Genomic DNA, 22,737 nt, shown 5'->3' on the forward strand with positions numbered 1-22,737 from the left:
TTGGCAGCGCGCTTGTCGTGAGCGCAAACTTATATTGCATAGAAATGGCGTTTTGGGTTCCGCAGCATATGCTGCCTTGCATAGTTTGGTTCCTAGGAATTCAGACTCTTCATCACCGGTATTTTGCTTCAAACATGTGCTTAACTCGGGTTGTGATAGAGGGGCGAGGGATGATAGTAAATCATGTATATTATCATTATCATACAGGATCGTAACGCTCAATCTCAGCCAAGAAGAAAGTAGCCGTCCTCATTCACACTCAATCGCAAACCCTACCACGGAAGCATCTAAAACGGCCAAACCCAGTCCTCTGTCTCCTTGGGATCCATGCCCTCATGGTAGGCATAGTTCTTGGCCTTGATTTGCTCATCAAGCAACTTGTCTCTCGTTGCCGCACCCTTATTACCCAAGCTGGGAATGTTGTCAAGTGCATCAATCGCCAAGCTATAGCGGTCAGTACCATTCCTGATAGCCAGCTCGAGGGGGGTATCAATGTTGCCCTTCTCCCTGTATCCGCGGACGAGCAGATTCTGCTGACCCTTGCGGCCATATGTCAAGCGGTGGATCAACCAGGGGTAAGAGTGGAAGTTGAAGATGCAAGGTACGTTGTCCGTGAAGATGGCCCTGTACTCGTGCGCCTTGAGACCGTGAGGGTGCTGGTCCTCGTCGATGAGTTTGAACAGGTCCACAACGTTTACGAAGCGGATCTTGAGCTCAGGCAGGTGTGTGCGCAGCAACGCTGTCGCGGCCAGGGATTCGTGTGTAGACACATCACCGCACGATGCCATGACAATGTCAGGCTCTTGATCCTTATCGTTACTTGCCCATTCCCAGATACCAACGCCCTTTGTGCAATGGGCGATAGCCTGCTCCATGGTGAGGTACTGGAGATGCTCTTGCTTGTCGGCAACAATGACGTTGACGTAGTTTTCGCTACGAAGGCAGTGGTTCATTGTCGAGAGCAGGCAGTTGGCGTCTGGTGGGAGGTAGATACGGACAACCTCGGGACTCTTGTTCGCCACTACGTCGAGGAAGCCTGGGTCTTGATGTGTGAATCCGTTATGATCTTGTCTCCAGACAGTCGCAGTAAGCAAAATGTTGAGCGAAGCAATCTTCTGTCTCCATTCGACTTCGAGACACTTCTCAATCCACTTGCAGTGCTGGTTGACCATGGAGTCAATGATGTGAATGAAAGGCTCGTAGCTGTTGAGCAGACCGTGCCGTCCAGAGAGAATATAGCCCTCTAACCAACCCTGAACAAGGTTAGTACTGCGGTATTGAATAATGCTGTATATCTTACCTCTACAGTGTGCTCTGAGAGCATCTCCATAACGCGTCCTTCGTACGCTAGGTTACCACCATCCTCGTCTTCCTCAAAGTACTCGCCCATCCAAACCTTCTTGCCTGCCTCGTAAACCTTGCCAAGCTTGTTGGATTCAGTCTCGTCAGGACCAAACAGACGGAAGTCTTTCTGGTTTTCTTTGATGATATCGCGCAAAAAGGCGGCGCAGTTGGCCATACTACCAACCTTTGCAACACCTCCCTTCGTGACTTCAATAGAATAATTACGGAAGTCGGGTATGTGAAGCTTGTGTCGGATCAGACCACCGTTCGTAACAGGGTTGGCGCTCATCCTTCTGTTGCCAGTTGGGGCCAATTCCCTAAGTTCGGGGACAAGCTTGCCATTCTTGTCGAAGTGCTTCTCAGGCTCGTACGAGCGCATCCACTCTTCCAAGATCTTGAGCTGAGACTTGTCCTTGAGGACGTTTGTAAGAGGGACTTGATGTGCACGCCAGAAGCCCTCCAGGAAGTGGTCTCCATCGAGCTTCCTGGGTGCTGTCCATCCCTTGGGGGTACGGAGCACAATCATGGGCCAGCGCGGCCTGAAAGCCTTGCCTGAGTCCCTAGCCTCCTTTTGGTATTCGCGGATCTTCGTGATGCAGCGTTCCATCGTAGCAGCCATGGCTTGGTGCATGGATGGGATATCGCTTCCCTCGACAAAGTAGGGCGTCCATCCGTAACCGACGAAAAGCGCTTCGAGCTCCTTGTGACTTACACGAGCAAGAACGGTCGGGTTATTGATCTAGGTAGTATTAGCCACATCCTTCCACCATCTTCAGCGCCGTACCTTGTAGCCGTTCAGATGTAATACGGGCAAGACCGCACCATCCGTGATAGGGTTTAAGAATTTGGTTGAATGCCAGCTCGTAGCAAGAGGGCCAGTCTCAGACTCGCCGTCTCCGACCATGGTTAGAGCGATAAGATCCGGGTGATCGAATACTGTTCCAAAAGCGTGAGAGATGGAGTAACCAAGCTCTCCACCCTCGTGCAAGCTGCCAGGTGTCTCGGGTGTGGCATGAGATCCGATTCCACCAGGGAATGAGAAAGACTTGAAGAAACGCCTCATACCCTCCTCATCTTCGCTCTTATCAGGGTAGACCTCAGAGTAGACTCCTTCGAGGAAACTGTTTGAGAGAACAGCGGGTGCGCCATGGCCAGGGCCGGAGATGAAAATAGCGTCCAAATCGTACTTCTTGATAAGACGGTTCTGCAAAGTCGCTGAGTTAGCTCATTACGATACCAGAATCGCGTATGTCTGTTCATACCATATGAATCCATGTGAAGCTCTGTCCGGCATCCGAACCCCAATGTCCTAAGAGGCGTCGCTTGAGGTGATCCAGGATGAGGGGTTCACGGAGTAAAGGATTCCTCCGGAGATATATCATGCCCAGGCACATGTATAGAGAAGCATGGAAGTAGTCGGTCATCTTCCTCACCTCATCCTCACTGAGTGGGTGTTCAGTGATTGATGATCTCGCGGGTCCGTATGGGGAGATGCTGAGGTTCTCGACATCCTCGACGACTGTCTCAGGATCTGCAGGAGCTTTCGCTACCATGGCGTCCATGATTGCTGGCTGGCTGATAGGTCCGACCTTTCTTGCGTTCAGGTAAGGTCTCGAGTGAAGCTGGGTTTGAGGAAGTAGTTAAACTGCGTAAAAACTATGGAAGCTCCAAAGAGCAATCGCGAGTAGCGTAGTTTTTTAGGGATTGAGAGGTACAGTTTTCAGATAATGCTGGACTGTAGAGGTAGAGGGCCTTTAAGCAGTCGCGCAGTAGTCGCGGTTGAAAGCTTGGAAGCTGGCCAGCGGCAAGGCCGGAGACACTCTCTTGATGCATTGAGCTCTGTCATTGGTGCTCTGGGCAGGATCATGCTACTGCAGCGCGATACCATCATAGCGACAAATTCCTTTTGGAGCTGTTTGTTGGTTGCGTCATGGCCTGATGGACCGAGGTGGGGTCAACCAACAGTCACGCTAGTGGGCGACGCGTTCCTGTCAATCCTCGCCATGTGCTATACATGGCGTGATATATACCTGAGCTGACTGAGCTGGCGATGAGGATTACCTAGGCACAGCACCACCTGATTTTTCACTTGCATGATAATAAGTACGGTTAAAACGATGGAGCAAGCTTAATGCGCCAGTTCTGGGAATACCTTTAACATATTCCAAGAAGCGGAACGCGGCGGACAAGCAAGCCTCCACTTCCCATCCGACCCTAGCTTCGGGATCGGAACCTTCATCCGAGCGGATAGTGATCTACGCACGCGTCTACTGCAAATTTGCGACTAAAGTATCTCTGTACAGCCTAGGCAGACAGGAGAACCAAAGTGACGCTTCAAGACTCCATCACTGTTACAATAGGGCCTTGGATCAGGTAGATGTATAAACGTATCAGATTGATCTTGGATGTCTATTATAAATTCTTCAATGCATTCCATAGTCTCCCTCTGCGGCGATCGTCCTCTGGCATTCAGCAAAGATTGCAGCTTGTCTTGCTACATCAGCCAGTCGTCCAACGACCAGCTTATTGCCGTCCAGGAAGCCGTACAACGCGTACGGTATATCCACTTCATTACAAAACTCCTGCACCAACTTTTGGGTCTGCCTCAGATTATGCCTGGGGATTCGTGGATACAGATGGTGGATAGCCTGAAACTGTAGGCCACCATGGAAGAAATCCAACCACTGCGGGCAGTCAACATCCATTGTTGTGCGAAGCATCTTCTGGGCAAATGACTCGTGGATACCCAGATCCGCTGTGCTCATAGCGAAATGAGACAGCGTAATCTGCACATGAAGCGGTGACGTAAGCGCGTGGGCAATCATGACGAACCAGAATCGACTCCAGTTGTCAGGAATGGACTTGTACACAACACCGTAGCCGAACCAGGTCCAGAAGACAGTCATGCCCACAATCTCAAAGTATCGGTGCCACCATGCGGGTCCTTTCTTGGGTCCCTTTCCAAGAAGCAGATACATCCATGAAAGTCTGTACAAATTGAAACGCGCAAACAGCATGATCGGGTAGTAGGTGTAGTGCTGTATCCGGATCATGAGCTTTGCAAAGGCATCGTATTCCATGACCCACTCGTAGAAGGTCGTGGTGAGACTCTCCATGAATCGATGTGTGATGGAGAAGAAGGGAATATACTGGATATCGGGATCGTGTTCGGGGTGGTTCGTAACGAGATGGTGCACGTTATGATTGTATTTCCACCAGCAAGCGCTCAAACCGCCCATATACGAGGCGATAAACATTGCAATGGTCGAATCGGTCGTAAAATCGTGGGTAATGCCCATGTGACCAGCATCATGGACAGTGAATGTGAGCTGGTGCCAAAGGCACGCAAGCGGGATGGCACTGGTAATATACCATCCTGTTGACAAAAGAAACAGGAACGCGGCCAAGAAAGACCCATAACGTAGGCACTCAACACCGTACGCGGTATAGTTGCAGTCGTAGAGCCCTTCTTGCTTTATGCGCACTTGCAGCTCGCGGTACTTTTGTGTGATGTGATCTTGAGTGGCCGGATCTAGAGACGGATATTTGGCCTTGTCGAAGTCTAGCTCTTCCTGAGTTCGCCTGTCAAGCACTGACATCTTCGGAGATACCTTATCTTCCAACTCGACCGATGAGACGCTGGAAGTCGAGGAAGCTCTGCCAATGTCGGCTCCATTACGCTTGCGAATCGAAGCAGAGGGACGATCCGCTGGTTCGAAGAGTGGGCTGCTGTCGGCAGAAGAAGCTGAGCTAGCAGTCTCTTGCTCCGAAGAAGAGCATGATTCCATGTATTCCTCCTCTGAAAATTTGTCCAGCTCTTCTTGTGTCCTGAACTTTCCACCCTGTATCGGCGGTAGGAAGTTGATCCATCGACCTTCAATGCGGCCGACTTGGTAGCGGTTCATGAGCTCGAGTGTTTGCGTAGAGTGGAAACTAAGCATACAAGTTAGCAAGTAGCTTCTCTAGGTGATACAAGCGGACATACCGAGTGACTTCGTCTGTTGCATCTCGTCCCACCATGTGCCGGATGGCTTTGTCCCCGCCTGGGTGGTAGGGTAGCCATGCGTCTACCTTCAAGACCTTGCTGTCCACTATGACAATTGAGCGTCCATTGGCGATCTGAGCTTCAATCTCTCGCCGACTGAAAACCTTCGACTTCCTGTCTGCCCGGGCGGCCATGGTGCGATGCGGTGTGGTACACGAAGCGTACTCGAATGGGTACTCAACTGCGGGCTCAATTGAACAAACGAAATTTAGAGCAGACGCGCTCAAACCATAGTTTTGCAGTGCCTCAAAAGGAACTAAGTTTCACGGTGTGTTGCGCCGGAGCCAGCCAGTGGAACAGGAGAGGATGAGCTGATAAACTTCCGAAGCTCGCCTGGGCCCTGCACGCCAACGCCCCCACGTTGTCCTCGCCACGCCCCCAGAGCCGCACCCAGAACGGCTTCACATGTCAACCTAGGAACATCCCATGGCGTGAAGGCGCCAGATGTGTAAGCAGAAGCGCATCGAAATATACACGTGAGCCTAGAGAAATTAAAAAGTCTTGAACGGCATAAGTCTAGCAGGTGCCCACTTGAGCCTGCTGCCGCCCGCTTTCTTTCGGCAAACTCCGACACTCCTTCACTCTGCCACGCCTGCCACTTCACGACCTTCCTATGCTGACTAACGTCTGTTGACTTCTAACCATCTGTTCGTTCCATAGTTTCTTTCAAACTACTTGCACAACACAATCGTCCTCTCAGATATCAAGCCCCCGACAATGACCCAAGATATCAAAGAGTTGGCGAGGGAATGGCTGGAGCTCGACCAAGACAAAACAACTACAGATGAAATCTACAAATTGTTAGTCAATGGCGACACCGGCGAGCTCGAGAAGCGACTTCGACATCGTATCGCTTTCGGGACAGCTGGACTCAGAGGGCCTATGCAAGGCGGCTTCGCTTGCATGAACTCTCTGACAGTGATTCAAGCTTCTCAAGGACTAGCAGCGTACCTGCTCAAGACTGAAGAAAACGTAAAGAGAAGGGGTGTGGTCATTGGAAGGGATGCGAGGCACAACTCAGAAAAGTTTGCCAGGCTCACCGCCGCTGCGTTCGTTGCGAAAGGCATCAAGGTGTGGTGGTATGAGGACCCTAGCCATACGCCCATGGTTCCCTTTGGTGTGCGCGAACTCGAAGCCGCTGCTGGTGTTATGATCACTGCAAGTCATAACCCGGCCAAAGACAACGGATACAAGGTTTACTGGTCAAATGGATGCCAGATCATCCCCCCACACGACAGCGGAATTGCCCAATCTATCATGGAGAACCTGAAGCCTGTTACCTGGGATACAACAGTCGTAGACTCCTCGCTTCTAGTGGAAGGAAGTCTAGGACTGGTACAAGACAGCTACCACAAGGCCATCCTCTGCGCAGCACAGCCCGAGCACGTTCAAGTCAAGATGGACCCAGAGCTCAAATTCGTATATACGCCTATGCACGGTGTTGGTCTTCCTGCCATGCAGCGATGTGCAGAGACACTTGGTGTAGCCTCGCAAATGACCGTGGTGGAAGCTCAAGCACAGCCAGACCCCGACTTCCCCACGGTGAAGTTCCCAAACCCCGAAGAGAAGGGTGCGCTCGATCTGGCAATCGAAACGGCAGACAAGTCGTCCACACGCCTGATCCTCGCCAGCGATCCCGACGCGGACCGACTTGCCGCAGCAGAGAAGGTAGGAGATAGATGGCATATTTTTAGTGGGAACCAACTCGGAGCGCTGCTTGGCTCCTACCTCTTAGAACGCTACCCAGAGTCGAAGCCGCGAGAGAAGCTCGCGATGCTAGCTTCTACTGTTAGTTCCAGGATGCTCGCGGCTTTAGCGAAGAAGGAAGGCTTTAAGTTTACCGAGACTTTAACCGGATTCAAGTGGCTTGGAAACGTAGCGCGGCAACTCGACAGCGAAGGCTACGATGTCGTCTTCGCGTTCGAAGAAGCCTTGGGATACATGATCCCACAAACCGTACATGACAAAGACTCGATCAGCGCAGCTGCAGTCTTCCTTACTGCTGCGTCGCATTGGGCTACGCAAGGTCTCACACCATACGCCAAGCTGCAGCAACTCTACAAGTATCTTGGCTACTTCGAGGACGCAAACACCTACCTCGTATCGCCATCCCCATCTGTGACAACGTCCGTGTTCACAGCCATCCGCGCATTGGGCAGCCCGCACCCCACCACCATCGGGTCCCGTAAGATCGTGCGCTGGCGAGATCTGACCCTAGGCTATGACTCAACGAGCAAGGACCACAAGCCCGATCTGCCGGTAGATGTCACTAGCCAGATGATCACATGTGAGCTCGACGATGGCGCGGTATTCACAGTCAGAGGAAGCGGGACAGAACCAAAGATCAAACTTTACATTGAGTGCCAGGGACAGAGTAGTGAGGAGGCGAAGAAGGGCGCTAATGAAATATTGGACGATCTTCTGCGGGAATGGTTCAAGCCTGAGGAAAATGGACTTAGGCTTGCTTAGAGTTGGACTATGTAGGTAGACTATTTGTGATGCAATTATGTTCATGCGCAAAAATGAAACGTGAGAAGACATCATAGACGCCATCTCATGTGCAATCAGATTGCTCGAGTGATTGTACCATAACTATATGCTACTCACTTTCACGTTCACCAAGAGTTTGTCGGCTACAATTTTTCTCCCACAACTGTCTACATTTCTACCACCCCATTTGCCTTTTACAATCCTATAACCCAGCTACCTTCTACAGACTAACATCACCGCTGCTTGCTACCAACTTACTTCCCAACTACTTTCGACGTACCCAACGACCACCGTGGCAGCTACACCCATCGTCGGCCTCTTGGCCTCCTGGAACGATCTCAACGAGATGGTTGACGTCGAAACCTTTGCCGACCCGCAAACCAAACAATGGACCAAAGGACAAGTCAAAGCCCAGTTCCAATTCAACAGTCAACCTCTCATATGCTGTCCTCTTCTCCCAGCGCCCTTCGTTCCTACCGCTGTCATCGAGATCAATAATACACGCAACAACATACCTGCTATACAATACTACATAGCGGAAAACCCACACTGGCTCGCCCACCGGATCCTCTTCCAAGCCCAATTTGTGTCAGCCACCCGCTTCACCACGGAAGAAAGCTACTTTTTCGCGGAAGAGGGCGAGCCAACAGTCCAGTTCAACGGAAGGCCGTTGACGGAGGCAGAGCGCATGCAGCTTCATCATGAGCCTGAAAAGATGGATATGAAAGACTTCCAGCCCACAGAAGTGAAGATGAAGAGGGGGATTGTGATGATAATTCCGCCTTACACGGTTTACTGTTTCTTGGTGACAGACGATTCGCTGATCACGGCAGGAGGTATCGTTCCGAGGGGTGATGAAGGGCTCGTCTGAGGGTTGATAAGACAAGATTGGACGATGGAATGGTCCAGCTGCAGAAACTAAGACTTCAGATGGGGAGTTATGGACGATAAATCTCGAACGGAGGATTTGGATAGAGAAAAAACAAAACCCGGTGGATACCTCATTTAAGTTGTACGGCTTGTGGTGCCGAATCTCTAAAGTCGAGCATATGAGGTGCAACATGTAACACGAATACCATAATTCCAGAACGATCGTTAGCACTGTCGCAAATTGTCCTGCGATAATTGTCTCGGCAGCTATGGCAAGACATGCATGCGATCAGAATCACCGATGGGATACGTAAGTGCTTCGCGGCCTCTGACTCCTCCACGTGAGGCTCCGCATCGTGTATGCAACCTCTGCAAGATGTGAGATGCAACACACGAGATGCGCCCTACTCATCACAAGATGGGACGAGCGCTCGGCAGATTCTTGTATCTGAAAATGATGTATCATTTCCTCGACTAGCGCCCGCCTTCCCGATCGAGACCCTGTCAGATGCATTATAGACGCAGCGCTGACGACAACTAGTCACATACAGTTTCTGCCTTGTACAGATTCGCCCATACCGGGGCTGATATCTGGGTCCAAACTTGTCGCCATACGCAGCTATCCATGGTCGGGCCTGTTGGACGTGCAGATGCAATGCAGATGCGCAATGGTCCTTCTCGAGTATTGACCAATGAGCGGCACCCCATGTCGATTAGAAAGGCGCCATGTATGGTGTTGTTGCTGCCTTGACAAATAGGGCACCAGCATGTAAGACTCGAGAGGGTGCAAAAAATTCGCTTTTTCGCACAAGTGTCAGGGCTGTTATGGAGGGTTTACTTTTTATCCTTCGCAGCCCGCGCATGGCGTTTATAGCCTCGCTGGATTCGACGGAAGGGTAGCCAACGGCCAGGGTGTTTGCCCGGCCGTCAGCTAAACAGGGTAGCCGGAGGATTGTGTCGCCTCAACCTATCATGTCGACGACTTTGTATCGATAGTCTATCCCGCGCGTACCCAGACTCCGGGGAAGTGTAACAGGTGCCCGTCACTAAGCCGTTGCGGGTTGCATGCATGCGTGCTACAGAGTCACGGCCTCTTTCCCCTCCGCATGCCCACCAGTTCTGTCGCGTCTGTCGCGTCCTTCAATCTCCGCCCTGCCCATATATAAAGACCCTTCGCATCCCCCGCCCGAGACGAGCTGGTTTTCGCAAAGTGCTCGCAGAATCTTCGGTACGCTCTCGGCCCCACCACCATTATTTCCTGGAATCGTGCTAACGGGATGAAAGCCTCGATAGGAACAGCGACATGTCTCAATCTTAGACTTTTCGCGTCCTCTGCGGGATGCTCAGCTATCGACACCAATGGCGGGGTTCGTGGACCCAAATACAAACATCACGCGACAAAGCAATCGTGCGCCCTTACAACGGACACCCTCGAGACGATCGCTTCCAGACGGACCATGCAACTATCGCGACGCGAATGTAGGACAGTGTGGATGTGATCAGTTCTGGGACAAACTCAGCGCTGAGCTGCATGATGAGAGCGCAGAGCATCGGCCTAGCAGCGAGCGCTCGACCTGGTGTGTTTGCGGGCACCATGCTTGCTTCCATCTGAGGGCGTCGCGTGCGCCAGAAAGGCCTGCGCCAGTGATAAATGCGCCGCTGCAGTCTCTATATGCGGGAGCTGAAGAGCAGGCCCAATTGCTGCCAGGCACACCATGCGACATAAACGCCGGCTTGCGACAATTGGGAGACAACCTTCTGTCCGAAGGGGGTCAAGCTATATACAATGAGCGCATGCATCAGCAGCCTAGTCCCAGTCAGCGACTCTTGCAACAGTCCACTCAGACCAACTCATTCAGTCGCTTGATACAAAGTCAGGACACTCCTTCACAAATCAGCACGAGCGGTCTTCCTGGAATCCCTTCAGTCTGCTTGCTATCTCATGAACGGCGCCCAGTGGCTAACAACGAAGCTAGGAATGGCGCAAATCAGTCGCGCCAAACGGTGGCGGGTCTTGGTCTTTCTATGATGAACTTGGAGAGTATGGGTCGGATTAACCGTCAGCAGTCGCCTACACCCACCATACCCGACGACATCAACATCGCTAATACCCCGCGAAAGCCCTACAACGAGCCGGACAACACCGCTGCCAGAGCGAGTACGGTCCAAAATGAAGCAGATATCACCAGTCCATCGCGTGGCATTCTTGAGCAAGTCTTCGAGTTCAACCGGAACTTCCAGCCGGACGAACCTGGTGATACCATACCAAACACCTACAATCCCGACGACTACATACAGAGTGCTACCGAGGTGGCCACTCCAAGTGTTGGGAATACCCCAGACCTGAGCGCTGCGGATCGGGCCGTGCAGGATGGAAAGGACATGATTGACGCAATGAAGCGGATAACTTCAGAAATTCAACAGCAATCGGCTAGCTCACCAGAAGAACAAACATATGTCACAATCCCCACCCAGCTCTTACCAAAGAACGCTCCTGCCGCCCAGCAGGAACAGCTGCAAAACCTTCTCCAATCGGCTTCCCCACAAGGCCTCCAGAAGCTCGTCTCCTACCTTGCTCCTCTACATAACCTGTTGAATTCCATACCTAACGTAGCCAGCACCATGCAGGAACTTGGCAGCCGCCTAGATTTGCTGGAAAACGGATCCTTCAATTATGTACAACCGGAAGACCTGCATCCGACCTTGGAGATGTATGAGGGTAGGCTCATCGATGTAGAGCATCGCCTGGATGAACATGAACGGATGCATCAGGCCATGGATGACCAATCCAGCAACAGCTCCTTTGGCCGAAGGCGCATCGATAACGCGACGGCATCATTTGGCTCTGTAGACTCGACCACTTCTTCAGCACTTATACTCGCAGCTATGGATCGCAAAGATACGGAAATGGAGCTTGACAACATCAAAGACAGATTGGATGTGCTGGAAGCTGCTGCGCCACCCACATCGCTGCAGCCCTGGGAGGTAGAGGTCGTTCTGCTACCATGGGGTCCCGACCTGAAAGGTATCTGGTTCTCACCTGAAGAACCAATGCATGATATAGCGAAGACGACGACACAGAACTCCGAAGAATGGACTCAAGCTCGGATGTCAAAGACTACCACCCTACCATTCCTCGGGCGAGATACAGATTCCAGTCCGTACCCTGGGACCCGAAATTCTGCCAAAGGTTCCATACCTGGTCAGTCCGAGAACGGATGGAGTAGCCAAGATATCAGTAATTGGGCTTCAGGGTCTACGGACGATTGGTTGTTCCCGAAAGCCTGTGGAAGCAACAACCTGGTCTACAAGCGACTCCAAAGCAGGGGGTTCGTTCGAGATGTCACCTTCCGGGGCTCCAGCGCCAAAGATATACAGGAAGCTTTGGCACATGCTTTCTCTGACGTGTTTGATTATCTGCAGTACGATGACAGCGACGAGAACCCTATGATTGCTGCGTATCCAGGTCTTCGGGCGCCGTACATACCATTACGAAAGGTGCTCAAAGAGTCGCGACTACGGTTCCTTACGCCTGCCGAAATGTCCAGCAGCGCACTCTGGAATGCCCAGTTCCTTTCAGCCGGCGTGATGATGAGGGTCTCCGGCGGAAAGAAAAGGCTATACGTGACAGTGCGCGAAGCGTATACACAACAAGTTGACCGTAACGAGTTCTTCGTCATGGAACAGTCATGGCCGGAGCTGCGGCAATTACCTCGCTACCAACCCGATAAAGGCTCACAAATGACAGGCGACGATGGAGAATGTCAGCCTCATGTTCCAGAGGCGGATGCGAAGGAAGCATGCTGGCAGTTCGTTGAGACATATGATGCTCCGCCTGCTAGTGTGCATTCTTCCTTTGGAAGCAACCAGTCCGTTCAACTATCAATGCGCCCTGCTGGTCGAAATTGGCGACGGTCAATCACTCCCAACTCGATCTTGAAGAACAAGCAACCCCAGCCCATCTCTCCGCTGAGTGAGAACCATCTGCAACGTCCACCGTACTCTCGCAATCGCACGGTGTCTGCTTCGGTTATCGACACCTTCCCATCTCGTTTGTCAAAGCGCCGCCTCCACGCTTCTGCTACAGAACAATCATCTGCCCCACAGCCAATTTCCCATGCACCTAGCCTGTCGGTAACAAGGCTAAAGCGGCGTCGTGTGACGAACTCCTCCTCCCCACGTCCCGAGACAGCACAGGTTCCAATATGGAATGCGACTCCTCGACACTCACGAGAACCACCTTCACCGTTCTACTCGTCGCAACCTGCACTACCGCGATCAAATTCAGACATTATGAGCAGACCAAGTCAGCGCTCTGTTGCAGTAGCAGGGAAATTAACACCTTTCGCCTATGCAACGCCGCACTCAGGACCCTTTTTGGGCGGCCCTGGCTTTAACGCATACAACAATGGTGGCGATACTGAGCCCGACGATGACAACGATGACGGGGAGCAAAGCTGGCCTGGCGTCACTGATGGCGACAACGACAGCGCCTCGAGCTCAATCCTTGACGCTGACGTTGGTGCGCAAGAGGGAGCTAGCTTCTCAGGTGATGATAGTGGCTTCGGCGGCGACAACGGAGAAGAAAGCGATGCGCCATGGGATGACGACCTCTATGCACAACGCCAGCAAGATGAAGATGATGAAGATGACGATGACGTCTTTGACTCTTTGCTTAGTATCATCGAGGACTAGACGTCCATAGTTGTTCTCTCTTTCCGAAGCATGCGGGTGATTTGGCCATGGACGTGGCAACATACATCAAGAGCGTGGGATTCTGGATATATGAAGCGAAATAGAGCATACACATTAACATAGGCGTTATGGGTTAGATACTTTTTGTACTATACTGCTTCTTTCATATCTCCAGCGTTGTCTTCAATTTCGGACCCAAGTTAACAGGGTATTTTTGTATACTACTAAAATCGGTGTCGGAGCATGGTCATACAGTTTAGTGTTAGGGGGTGTCCACACCTCTTCTCTCTCCCCTTATGGTGGCTGAGTTGGGAAATGAATATCTTCAGATACGCTACTGGAATCTTTTCCTTCTTAGTTTCCATTCAAAGAAGTTGTCGATATATACCGTATACGTATGATAATGCACTCACTCGCCTTCAACCACTACCTCTTCACAGGCATCGCGTATATACGACCACTCCCCCACTCTCCTCCTTCTACTTCAGAACCCTACTCTTACTATACCATCACACGACTGCATCAAAAACAATGTGCACAACCTACCAAATTTGCTACCTCCCTTGCAAGCGCGAAGGCTATGGCCGCGGTCCCGAGGAGAACATGCCCTGCATTGACGAAGACTTTCGCCAATGCAAACACGCTATAGAGAGCGGCGAGGGCTGTCTCGAACCAGTCGTCAGATCCATTTGGATCGAGTACAAGTGCCCGCAACACGGGGGACTAGAACCACAAAAGAGGGAGGAGCTGATGAGAGAGAGGGGGCTACAGGGTAGGGATAGGCAGATTGTAGTTAAGAAGGGGGATAGGCCGAGTGCGTGGAATAGTGCGGTTTGTAGTATCATGTGAAGGAAACTGCTCTCTTCCGGATCATTCTAGTACTCTCATGAGCTTCTTGAGTTATGGGAATTTTGGAGGAAACAGGGCTGATATCATTCTTCGGAACGAATTCGACAAATCTAGGTGCGCAAAGTATTGGCGTCGTTGTAGATCATGAGTGATGTGCCACTCGCATCTGCTTTAGCCCACGTACTCTTCTAGTATGTTTCTATCACACTACTGAATAAAGAGCACAGCAGATATCTTTCAGGTACACGCTGAAGAACAAGCGTTCTCCAAAACTAGGTGTATAGTTAGATGAGCAGCTTAGAGCGGTCCCGCAAAAAGTGGGGAAACCGTCCCAATCCATACTAACCTCGGCTGGTGACTAGCCAGAGCATCACGACGACGCGATCGTGACATGTGCGTCGCTGCAACAACAACAAAGAGACTTCTCCTTCCTTGTTCCCAGTGTTAAGCCTTCTCACCGTCCTCTATCCCTCAACTACATCAGCTTCAGAACGATTGTGAAAAAACACAACAATTGACATTATGGCGTCGACAACCTCTCAATCACACCCGCTTCTGCAAGCTTCCTCAGCTGCCTACGCCATTTTGGCGATCGGCCATACAGTAACTTGGGAGCTCTCTCTATACATGTGAAAACATGCTGACAATGAGTCTAGATGAAGGGTCTCGACCAGTTCAAACACCCTACGATGAACACCCTCCCACTCATGCTCCGTGGCGCCAGCAAGATCGGCTGGTATGAAGGTAGCGGATTCTTCATCATCATGAGTAAGCTTCTGAACAATTTGTCGACCTAAGAGTCATGGTTCACTAATATTCTGATAGGTATACTTAATTACAAGTGGTCGGTTACTGGTATCTACGATGTGTACGACAAGAGCATAGCGGGTGTCTTGACTACTATGCTAGCGGCTGCGGGTGTGGCTTACTGGAAGAGTAATGATAGACCTACAGCCATTACACTGGGTGTTGTTGCAATCCTGCAGGGACTGGGTGTGAGGAACGGGTCGTATTCGCACTTTGTCTAGGGGTTATCGCGCGTATGCAACAAGGTCAAGAGCATCGTAAGGAAAACACATCATCATTACTGCTATTCCAGGCCCACTATTGGCCATACTATCTTGGACACTATCATCGTGAACTCGTAAGTCGCGAACAAAGGAGATTGTGGGTATAGAATACCGTCATTGCCTTTGCTGGATTTCAACCGTTGTGACCATAAAAGCAATCAAAGCATTACCCGTACCGTGAACGCCGTCACTTCTGCGCCATTTTCATGCCAATGGACGTTTAGTGAGCTAAGAATCCCTGACGGCCTACTCGCTCGCCTCCTTGTTCTTCTGAACGCTAACAGGGACGGCCCGCTTGTCGCTGCCGAGCAGGCGCTCAAGGCGAGCGACGTAGTATTCGGCGAAGGTTTTGCTGCTATCTCGCTTCCACTCGTCGTCAGCCAGCTGCTCGAGACGGAGACAGGTGCGATCGACGGCCTCCTCAATCTCTTCGGCCCAGTTGCTCTTCTCAGTGACACCATCGCTCTTCTCGCTATTGCGGTCACTGCCGTCAATGACGGTCTTGAGCGACCCGGTGCTCGTCTTCATGAGCGTAGAAGGGAAACAAGGAGCAACCGAGTTTGTAGGCAAGTCATCAGAGGTGAAGGTCAGGTACTCCACGATGCGCGGGTTCACGGCAGGAGAACCTAAAGCGATAGGCAATGAGCCCTCGATCACATCGATGGGATCAAGAGTCTTACGAGCATGTCCGGGACCTTGCTTGTCCCTACCGCTGTCACTCAGCATCTCGGAGATGCTCGCAATATCGGCCTCCTCGTCCTCGGCGATGGATGCCTCGGGCGAGTAATTGCTAGATCCCACGTCTGCTTCACGGTGACGGAGCTTGCGGTCGTTGATCTTCAGCTGCGCGAGTCTATCGCCGATCACGCTGAAGCCGCGACCGCGGGTCATGGGGTGGCGATACGCCACAGATGGAGCTGGAGAGCCGAATACAGGCGTGTTGATGGGTGGGGACGGGTAGTCGGCCTCTATAGCGGCCTCGTTGAGCGACTCCTGGATAGGGCCGAGGATCTTGGCGACAGCCGTATAGTCCATCTCAGGGGGAGGGTCGATGGGCTCAAAGGGGTTACCGACGGGCTCAGTAGCTGGCGTCGGATTTGGCACTGATGGGCCATCGGACTGCGAGTCTAGGGATGTGACTTTGGTCGTAGTGGACATGATGGTGTAGTTGGAGTTGGAGTTAGAGTCCAAGTCTGAGACTATGGTCTTTTAGCCCTGCTGAGACACTCAAGCTCTACGATAGGCTGAAGTTGCAAAGTAGTCTTCTGGTAGCGAAATGGAAATGGAGTTGGTGTGAGTGTAGGTTGGCTTACTGGCAGTTGCTACTGGTGCTGGAGTATGATTATGATAGCGCGGTTGAAATGTTGTGACGCGAAAGGCTGACCGTGAAGTGGCTCTAGTAGTTGTGCTTGATCTGAGTGTGAGGAGTGCGAGTGTGTGATTGCGGAGGAGGTGCGTGCGCCTGCTCAAAGTTGAAAAGCCTGGAAGCAACGGACGCGTGACGAGCAAACACAAATCTGGAGGTAGCCGTAGAATCTAGACTTATTGCCGAGCAAAACGGGGTACAGGGTACAAACGGGTTGTGGGGTGAAAGGTGTAATTGAAGACCATAAATTGGAATTTGACTGAATCTGCGGTTTACTTACACCCTGCGCGGCAAGTGCTCCAGACCGGCGCCACGTACCGAGCTCATACTGCGCTGTCGAATGACTTCAATTTCACTCGATGGCGTTCTGAACACTGAAGTACTGGAGGGCAGGGCGTGAAGCGCGATGCCAGATGCGACTTCCGCCCCTCCGTCAGACTCACCTACGCCCGTGTTGCTCTCCGCCTCCTCCTTCTTTGCAACGTACCAGGACGGGAGGTTGTAATAAGCTCCGCAAAGGAAGATTCCAATCCAAAGCATCAGTTCAGTGCCATAGATGACCAAACCCAGGACATCAAGCTTGGGCTGGAAGACGACTGACACCAAGGAAAAGACGTCGCCCAGAGCATCGATGCCTACAAAAATGAAGGAAATACCTCGAACCGTACGATGGATGTAGACATCCCAGTAGTGTCTCAAGACACCAGCAGCGAGTAGAGCGGCCGAAGCAACTGCCATGGGGATACTGGGCCAGTGAAGACCCTCTGCCTTTGCATGCTTGATGGCGAAAATGAGGCCAACTTGGACGCCGCCCATTAGGCAGGCTACAGGCACTACTACAGCGAGCGAGCGGAAAACGGACCAACTCTGTCGAGTGTCAGCCACAGCACTCGATGATAAGCTTAGGAGAGAACTAGTTTACCTTCTCGTAGTAGTAGCACTGGATCCACGTTACCAGACTCAGTACGGTGAGGATCTGAGGCTGTATGCGCAGAGCAATGTTGTAATATTCTGCGATGTTATAAACTCCGAGTGGGACTCCAGCCCATGCCCACAGCATCATCATAGTAGGCTGGAGCCCGGTAGCATTGTGTCTGCGATAGTTGATAACGATCTGAGGGATCAACTACGCCGCACTATCAATAAAGTTCCTCAACCATAGTGATTTAAGATGTGTATATACCTGAACGGACCAACAGACCTGTTTTTGTTAGCACAATTACTTTCCAAGTCCAAACTATGCATACTGCTCCTAGCGTACCTAGCACGTTCGCGGCCACTGGTACGTCCATGATCGATGCACGAGAACTGATTTGTTGAAGTGATGTGATTGTGATTGTGACTGTGATGTTCAAGAGCTGTGGTTCATTGACACGCACCACTGTGCGTCCACCAAGTCTTTTGTATCTACGCGCCAAGAGCAATTGGAGCGCAACAACATGTCGCGGAATGCGGTACGAGATCACGGATGCACGAGATTTAGCAACTCGGATGGCGATGGATTGCCCGCAGATGTACCGTCGCTACAGCGAATGCGTGATGATGCATGACATGGATGACCCTGGAAAGCTGCATACCTCCGAGGTCCGATTATCGAAGAGCTTAGAAATCACCACTTGAACTCTGCAACATATCGCAACCACAATTAGGTCTTCGAGGCAGTAAAACATGACGCAGGAACAGACGAATACCGAGGAAGGGCAGGACATAGCAGGAAGACCTGGGTACAAGAAGCTGGCGAACGGCATTGTGATCGGTCCAGATGGCAAGCCGTAAGTGCCGTGAAGTCTATAATGCGCCGGAAGACATGCACGCAGGACAACCGCCAATGTCACGACGAAGACATGTGCTGATATCTGTGTCCAAATTACAGATGTCGAACTTGCAATGATGTAGCCTCCCTCTTCGCCTTTGCGGGCAAAATGCCCACGAAACGCGCTCCTGCTGCGACCACCACCACCACCGCCGCCGCTGTCGCCGCCGAAACCGCACCTTCTCTCCCCGCCGACTGCCCACCAGATGTTGAAGCTCTCGGCCGTTCATCATGGACCCTGCTACACTCCATAACCGGCGCCTACCCCACGAATCCGACCCCACAACTACAATCCGAAACAAAGTCCTTCCTCACCACATTTGGCAAACTGTACCCGTGCTGGGTCTGCGCAGAAGATTTCCAGAAATGGATGCAGAAGAACACACCACGGGTGAGCAGCCGAAACGAATTTGGAGAGTGGATGTGTGAGGCGCACAACGCTGTGAATGAGAAGCTGGGGAAAGAGCAGTTCGACTGTAAGAGGTGGGAGGAGCGATGGAGAACAGGGTGGAAAGATGGGAGATGTGACTTCTAGACGGCAAAGACAAGGAAACATGTGTACAAGGTGTATGATTATATGTATATGAAGAGCATAGATGGTGGTTTTGTTGCATAGCGAAGGACACCATTCTGTACGAACACAAACTAGATACCGGCATTGGGCGGCGTTCAAAGGCACAACAACTCAACAAGATCAAGATGGCTCATGGTCAGCCGCTATCAACGCGTATTTTGAGTCTTTTTTTTTGGTGGCTTCCTATGCGACGCATGCTGCCCCTCACCTCCCACACTGGTTCGCTACCAAATCTCCCCGGGTCTCGAACACAACGACACTCTGGTACAGAGCCAGACTATGATTTCACAACGTGTAATCGTCCACATGTGAGCATATTCATCTGAAGCAGGGGTCACATCTGCCAATAGGCATCAAAGCTAACATGTCCTCTGTGAAACTCGCGTGCGCATTCTCATCAGCGTTTATGACCTTCATGGCACCCATCTTAGCCGGAACATCACAATAGCAACAACATGGCCGCATGCATTATTCTGATGGCAAGCAAACGCGAAGCCGACTCCTCGTCTTCTCCGGAAGACACGGATACGCATATCGACTACAACTTCGTGATCGCGTTGTCCATCATCCTCTTCCTGGCCCTCGTGGCCATCGCATGGTACTTGCGCCTCCGCTTTGCGCGGAAGCGACGAGTAGATTTAGACCAGCAGTTGCAAGCCGGTGAAGGGCATTTCGATTCGGCAATGGGGATGGTTACGTGGAACAGACAATGCGGTTCTTGTGGGGGAGAAGAGACGGAGAGAGCTAGAACAGGGAGCTTATTCAAGTTGAAATCAGTCATGGTGAGAAAGGATTCTGTTGCCATGTCTTCATCGGGAGGTAGTCCTGGGACAGGAGAAGTGGGGGGGGAAAGGCAGAAGAGAAAATGGCCCGGGTTATCTCAATGGCGGACGCAAGACTCTAGGTCTTCGACGTTGGGACCGAATGCCTTTACTATTCTTGACACTACTGTTCCTTTGACGTCTACCGAACGACCTTCACCTACGCACTCTCGTCGTCAGTCTTGTAAAGGCTTCTTCGATCCTCTTACCCTCCACAATCCTCTTCATCACGTACCGGCTCAACGGCGCAGCTCATCGGTCTCACGAGACACATATCATAAGCGGTGGTGGAACGAAGCTGCTCTACGGGGTTCCACAACAAGTCCCATACGACAATCACCAGTGTTGGAAGTTGTGCCAGAGCCGGGAGTCAGGGGTCATGCAGGCGATACCCGAGATGCTGGTGGATCTAGTGCTGTGAGCAAGGATCATGGTAGACGCAGTACTGGTAGTGCACATGCGTCTTGGAAGGGAAGTAGATGTGCGTCGGTCATGTATGACTGGACAAGACCCACAGATGCTGAAGTACATGCAAGAAATGAAATGAACTTTGGAGATATCATTTGGGATGGGCCTCGTGGCACAGCAGCTAGTAATGCAAAGGTGCAGGACGAGCACGTTCAGAGCACGGACTGGGCATTCAAGATGTAGCCTGCATCCAGAGTATGGGCTGCATGCATGGGTCACGAGGAAAGGCAGACGAAATACCAAAACTGACATTGTCAAGATTGCAAAGAAGCAATGTATTCCTGCCTTTTCCTATCTTACGTACTGTGGTTGTAGGAGATTTCTTGCTGTATGGAGCGCGATTCCAAGCGCATCTCCTCATGTCTTCCCTACTATCATTGCTAACATTATTTCTTCTGCTGAGAATCCAAATTACAGGATGATTGTAAACCCTCCTCGAATATGGTAGTGAGCTCAGGCCAGCTAGCTGTGGACAAGTTCCGGAAATCGACTCGATCGTGGTATCTTGTGTATATCTCGCACTTGAGAGGAAACGTGGGAGCTTATCGCATGATCTCCTGGTAGATAAGGACTTGAAGATGTTAGCAGATATCCAGGGTAGGTGCGAGATAACGACTTACGTTTCAGCTGCTCCTTGGTCAGGTTGTCCTTGTTCTTATCAAAGTCGAAGAACTCCTCTGGAATTGGGTCGGCAGTCGGCTCGTCATCTGGGTCATGGTATGGCTCAAGGTATGGGTGCTTGAGCGCCTCCTCGACTGTGATACGCTTGACGGGGTTGAAAGCGAGTAACCGCTCGAGCAGGTCAAGCGCCAAGTCGTTGGTCTTGGGGAACATGGCCTTCCATGGAATCTTCTTCTTGAACGGCAGCGACCGAATATATTCGCGAGCTCGGCGGGACTTGATGCCGTAGTAATCCTCCATGGTAGGCGTGCCGAGCACATCGAGAATCAGCGTAAGCTGGTGGTGGTCTGGTGATGATTAGCAACCAGCTCCTGACGCATGGTATTTGCGCAATACTCACAGTCTTTTCCTGGGAACAGAGGCTTTCCGCTAAGCATCTCAGCGAGGATGCATCCTACACTCCATACATCGATGGCTTTTGTGTACTCCTTGAAGGTAAGCATGATCTCGGGCGCACGGTACCAACGCGTAGCAACGTATTCCGTCATGAAACCTGAGTTGTCCTCGGTTGAGGCGGCTGATCGAGCAAGACCGAAATCGCAGACCTTCAGATCACAGTTGGCGTTGAGGAGCAAGTTGGAGGGCTTGAGATCGCGATGGAGAACGTTTGCTGAGTGCATGGCCTTGAGCGCGCGCAGGGTCTGATAGATGAAGTACTGGCAATGGTCGTCCGAAAGCTCTTGTGTGCGAATGACGCGGTGCATGTCGGTCTCCATGAGTTCCTGCGCACTGTGTTAGTGACTGTCAATTCTCACAACATTCTGGAATTACGCACCTGGATCAGGTAAACTTCGGTGAAGGTCTCGTAGTTTCGAGGCTTCTGAATGTCGAGAATGGAGATGATGTTCTCGTGGTTGAAGTACCGGAGTAGCTTCATCTCTCGTAGCGTTCTCAGACAGAACATGGAGTGGTCAAAGGGTGTGATCTTCTTGATGGCGACCTTCTGGCCTGACGGCTTGTGCAATGCGGAGCTGTTGTATGGTTAGCAGCAGTCTGGCTGGCTCTGACAAGTGGGACCTACCAAACAACACCGTACGCGCCCTCTCCTACGACATCTTGAATATCGTATTGCTCTGAGACGTTGAAAGAGATCTTTCTAGAGCTACCGCTCCCCGCTGGTGGCATGTTGGCGGTTGTTGTGGTGGTTGATATGCACTGATGCGCGGCGGACTAGGTCAATTGAGCTGATGCTCAGTGATTGCGGGGTCGTGATTGCTCGACAGCGGACAATTGAAGACGCGAGGAAACTGAATAAGGATGCGTATGCGGTGGTGAAGGTGAAATCTAAAGAGTGTGCCTGTCAGCTTGAGCTCGGGAAGGCTATATGACAAGCATTGTTCGCAGAACAGCAAGCGTGTCTTGCGCGCGCGTTGGTGAAACGGGACTGTGTCAGACACTGAGCCAGCCCCACGTGCTAGCCTTTGAGCCGCAAAAGGTGTACATGGCGGCAATGAACACGACATGGTACAAAAAACGGCTTCCTTGTGTTCGTCGCCGCCTGTGTGTTCATCTACGTGATTTGACATACCCGAGAATTGTGATTGCTCGAAGATCGAGGTCCTTGCAGCACCAGAGTCAAGAAGACGTGCGTGTACTTGATCGTGCCTGGCAGATGTCGCCCGTCTTTAGCCGTTTAATGACACTGGCTACC

General features: G+C 51.6%; 9 protein-coding genes across 9 annotated transcripts; 4 read left to right on the forward strand and 5 right to left on the reverse strand.

Moving 5' to 3' along the window:
- Positions 1-287: 287 nt before the first annotated feature.
- ALTATR162_LOCUS11131 (uncharacterized protein) lies at positions 288-2,906 on the reverse strand (the record flags this gene model as incomplete). Its single annotated transcript, XM_043318773.1, has 4 exons — positions 288-1,253; positions 1,301-2,083; positions 2,129-2,548; positions 2,607-2,906. The coding sequence occupies 4 exons, from the start codon at positions 2,904-2,906 to the stop codon at positions 288-290; spliced, it is 2,469 nt and encodes an 822-aa protein (XP_043174708.1).
- An 861-nt stretch (positions 2,907-3,767) lies between these two features.
- Positions 3,768-5,523, reverse strand: ALTATR162_LOCUS11132 (uncharacterized protein; the record flags this gene model as incomplete). Its single annotated transcript, XM_043318774.1, has 2 exons — positions 3,768-5,277; positions 5,330-5,523. The coding sequence occupies 2 exons, from the start codon at positions 5,521-5,523 to the stop codon at positions 3,768-3,770; spliced, it is 1,704 nt and encodes a 567-aa protein (XP_043174709.1).
- A 583-nt stretch (positions 5,524-6,106) lies between these two features.
- ALTATR162_LOCUS11133 (uncharacterized protein) lies at positions 6,107-7,858 on the forward strand (the record flags this gene model as incomplete). Its single annotated transcript, XM_043318775.1, has 1 exon — positions 6,107-7,858. One exon carries the CDS (start codon positions 6,107-6,109, stop codon positions 7,856-7,858), a length of 1,752 nt encoding a protein of 583 aa, XP_043174710.1.
- A 367-nt stretch (positions 7,859-8,225) lies between these two features.
- On the forward strand, positions 8,226-8,750 carry ALTATR162_LOCUS11134 (uncharacterized protein; the record flags this gene model as incomplete). The annotated part of the gene is made up of 1 exon (XM_043318776.1): positions 8,226-8,750. One exon carries the CDS (start codon positions 8,226-8,228, stop codon positions 8,748-8,750), a length of 525 nt encoding a protein of 174 aa, XP_043174711.1.
- Positions 8,751-10,792: 2,042 nt separating this feature from the next.
- On the forward strand, positions 10,793-13,444 carry ALTATR162_LOCUS11135 (uncharacterized protein; the record flags this gene model as incomplete). Its single annotated transcript, XM_043318777.1, has 1 exon — positions 10,793-13,444. One exon carries the CDS (start codon positions 10,793-10,795, stop codon positions 13,442-13,444), a length of 2,652 nt encoding a protein of 883 aa, XP_043174712.1.
- A 1,371-nt stretch (positions 13,445-14,815) lies between these two features.
- ALTATR162_LOCUS11136 (uncharacterized protein) lies at positions 14,816-15,321 on the forward strand (the record flags this gene model as incomplete). Its single annotated transcript, XM_043318778.1, has 3 exons — positions 14,816-14,896; positions 14,950-15,061; positions 15,119-15,321. 3 exons carry the CDS (start codon positions 14,816-14,818, stop codon positions 15,319-15,321), a joined length of 396 nt encoding a protein of 131 aa, XP_043174713.1.
- Positions 15,322-15,609: 288 nt separating this feature from the next.
- Positions 15,610-16,521, reverse strand: ALTATR162_LOCUS11137 (uncharacterized protein; the record flags this gene model as incomplete). Its single annotated transcript, XM_043318779.1, has 1 exon — positions 15,610-16,521. One exon carries the CDS (start codon positions 16,519-16,521, stop codon positions 15,610-15,612), a length of 912 nt encoding a protein of 303 aa, XP_043174714.1.
- A 484-nt stretch (positions 16,522-17,005) lies between these two features.
- Positions 17,006-17,795, reverse strand: ALTATR162_LOCUS11138 (uncharacterized protein; the record flags this gene model as incomplete). Its single annotated transcript, XM_043318780.1, has 2 exons — positions 17,006-17,596; positions 17,652-17,795. The coding sequence occupies 2 exons, from the start codon at positions 17,793-17,795 to the stop codon at positions 17,006-17,008; spliced, it is 735 nt and encodes a 244-aa protein (XP_043174715.1).
- A 3,152-nt stretch (positions 17,796-20,947) lies between these two features.
- On the reverse strand, positions 20,948-22,211 carry ALTATR162_LOCUS11139 (uncharacterized protein; the record flags this gene model as incomplete). Its single annotated transcript, XM_043318781.1, has 5 exons — positions 20,948-20,976; positions 21,026-21,373; positions 21,427-21,808; positions 21,862-22,057; positions 22,108-22,211. 5 exons carry the CDS (start codon positions 22,209-22,211, stop codon positions 20,948-20,950), a joined length of 1,059 nt encoding a protein of 352 aa, XP_043174716.1.
- Between the last annotated feature and the right edge of the window lie 526 nt (positions 22,212-22,737).

Source organism: Alternaria atra (genome assembly GCF_907166805.1).
Source record: "Alternaria atra isolate CS162 genome assembly, contig: 35, whole genome shotgun sequence".
Classification (NCBI taxonomy): domain Eukaryota; kingdom Fungi; phylum Ascomycota; class Dothideomycetes; order Pleosporales; family Pleosporaceae; genus Alternaria; species Alternaria atra.